Here is a 2,387-nt window from a genome sequence, read left to right as displayed (position 1 = left end):
AGATTAAGTAATAAGGCAAATATACTTCTCTGCTTCCATAATTATCAAGTTCTTTCTAAAAACTCTTCCTTAGCTACCCCTGGCCTCATGTTTCCAAAACTCTTCCCTGTATATACCCCTCAGTGAGCACTTAGCATTTATGGTCTTGTATTATCCTTAAACACCGATTTCAGCTCCTCAAATATACGTGAACTCCTTTCAGGATGTGGGGCCTGTGTGGGTAGGTTAAAAATAAAGCCAGTGTGGGCCTATATTTTCAAGGTACTAAAAGCTGCCTCTTTGGTGGTATGAAGTGGAAACTCTACAGGGCAAGGTGGAAACAGGAGAGTGGCTGAGGACTCTGCTGTTTCCAGCTCTGAAAGAAGAAATCCCTTGCAGATACTTCATTTTTAAATGTTGAATATTTAATAATCTCTTTGGTTACTAGATACTAGCCAGAAACCTTCTGAACAGTTTTTATGTGATACTGGCCAGTTGTCTAAACTTCCTCCAAAGTTGTATCTTTGAGGCAGAACTGCCCTTCAGTGAGTCACAAGCACTCTGGCACACCCACACCTGGGCCAAGTCAGCGTCAACTTCCATACACCTGGAAACACCTCTCCTCACTGCCCTGTCCTCCTGTATCTCTCAGGTGCCTACATGCAGCCAGGAGCGCGGGAGAACATTGCCTATCTCACCCACACGGAGCGGAGGAAGGACTTCCAGTACGAGGCCATGCAGGAGAGGCGGGAGGCTGAGAACATGGCCCAGAGGGGCATTGGCGTGGCCGCCAGCTCTGTGCCCATGAACTTTAAGGACCTCATTGAGACCAAGGCTGAGGAGCACAACATTGTCTTCATGCCCGTCATTGGGAAGCGACACGAAGGGAAGCAGCTCTACACCTTTGGCCGCATTGTGATCTACATCGACCGGGGAGTGGTCTTTGTCCAGGGCGAGAAGACATGGGTGCCCACCTCACTGCAGAGCCTGATTGACATGGCCAAGTGAACTGTGGCAGGCCCAGAGCCAGCCAGAGACTTGCCCCTGAGAGGGATGTGTTGTGAATAAACGGTATTTTAGATCACCTTCAAAAGCGTAACTTCTTTACTCGGGAGCTACTCCACATTGGGCCAGGTCACGAGGGAAGGATGTAAAGCGGGACAATGCCACTTAGCAGTGCAGGAATCTTTATACCAAGTCCTCATGGGGGGTATCGTCCTCAAAACAAGACAGCCAAGTTGATGTTCTTTCCTGGCAAAGGAGTTCTCTGTAGTTCCTCCATGGCAGCCTTCCCTTTAGTCTCCGGTGGCAGCTTCTACCTCAGCCAACACTGAGTACCTCACAGTGAGTTCAGTCGGTAGTGGAAGGATCTTCTGTCTTGTTCCTGATGATTTCAAGGTCCTCACAGTCCTGATAATCTGGTTCTTCCTGAAACTCCCAAATATCTGTGGAGAGCTGTTCTAGCTTTTGCACGGGGAACCAGTGGACAGAGGTGTCATTAAATATGTCCATGTATTGTGAAGTCTGAGGAAACTCAAGCTCCTCCAGTCCTTTTAAAATCTGAGCAGAAAAATTCAAGTGCGAAAACTTTAGCTAGTCACAGTAATCCCCACTCTTCTGGGAGAAATTTCCATTTTACTTGTCATCCCCACTTTCCTTTTTAAAAAAATAACAAATAGGATATTTCAATTTAAATGCTTTTGCACAATGAATTGGGCACCCCAAGGACAGTGGGTATCATGGACTGTGATACTGAGAATAAAAATAAAGGAAATAAGGAAAAAACTAAGAGATGCATTAAAGAGTCATAGCTTTCTGGAACACAGACCCATGGAGAGAGCTGACAGTACACTAGCACCACTTAGCCCCTGAGTTTCCTCCTACGCCTGTAAAGATAGAATTCTTCACAGTTTCACACCCTTTTCCATCCCAGCCCCTTTATTCAGATACATACCTTTGCAATGTAGGGATAATTTTTCTGCAGAATCCTTGCCAACAACCTAGAAATTAAAAAAAAAAAAAAACCATGATTAGGAGGTATGAGGACAGTTTCATTCAACTTAAGACACAGAAGGGCAAGATGATTGAAGTATAGGAAGAATTCAGGAAAAAACTCGAGATGTGAAGTAAACCAGTTAAATAGTTGAAAATGCGGGCCAGGCACGGGTAATCCCAGCACTTCGGGAGACTGAGGCGGGGCGGATCATTTGGGGTCAGGAGTTCAAGACCAGCCTGGTCAACATGGTAAAACCCCATCTCTACTAAAAATATAAAAATTAGCCGGGTGTCCTGGTGCACATCTGTAATCCCAGCTACTCATTAGGCTGAGGCAGGAGAATCGCTTGAACCCAGGAGACCGAGGTTGCAGTGAGCCGAGATCACACCACTGTACTCCAGCCTGGGGGACA

At 46.2% G+C, this 2,387-nt stretch overlaps 2 protein-coding genes across 3 annotated transcripts in view; one reads left to right on the top strand and one right to left on the bottom strand.

Annotated features, from left to right (window-relative positions):
* Positions 1 to 1,072, top strand: part of TFIP11 (tuftelin interacting protein 11) — a 19,986-nt gene extending 18,914 nt beyond the window's left edge. For both annotated transcript variants that reach the window (XM_011975347.1, XM_011975349.1), the window contains one exon: positions 632 to 1,072. In XM_011975347.1, coding sequence (XP_011830737.1) covers positions 632 to 987 — 356 coding nt within the window. In that variant the 3' untranslated portion in view covers positions 988 to 1,072. The remainder of the gene's footprint in view (positions 1 to 631) is intronic.
* The window catches only part of SRRD (SRR1 domain containing), a 9,053-nt gene continuing 7,726 nt past the window's right edge, over positions 1,061 to 2,387 (bottom strand). The window contains exons 6-7 of the mRNA XM_011975350.1: positions 1,934 to 1,979; positions 1,061 to 1,539 (exon numbers count right to left, since the gene is read on the bottom strand). Of these exons, the coding sequence (XP_011830740.1) occupies positions 1,330 to 1,539; positions 1,934 to 1,979 (256 nt within the window). The 3' untranslated portion in view covers positions 1,061 to 1,329. The remainder of the gene's footprint in view (positions 1,540 to 1,933; positions 1,980 to 2,387) is intronic.

This window comes from Mandrillus leucophaeus, unplaced genomic scaffold, assembly GCF_000951045.1.
Source record: "Mandrillus leucophaeus isolate KB7577 unplaced genomic scaffold, Mleu.le_1.0 Scaffold154, whole genome shotgun sequence".
NCBI classification, from domain to species: Eukaryota; Metazoa; Chordata; class Mammalia; order Primates; family Cercopithecidae; genus Mandrillus; species Mandrillus leucophaeus.
The sequence above is the reverse complement of the archived record's forward strand: the minus strand, read 5'-3'. Positions and strand labels throughout refer to the sequence as shown.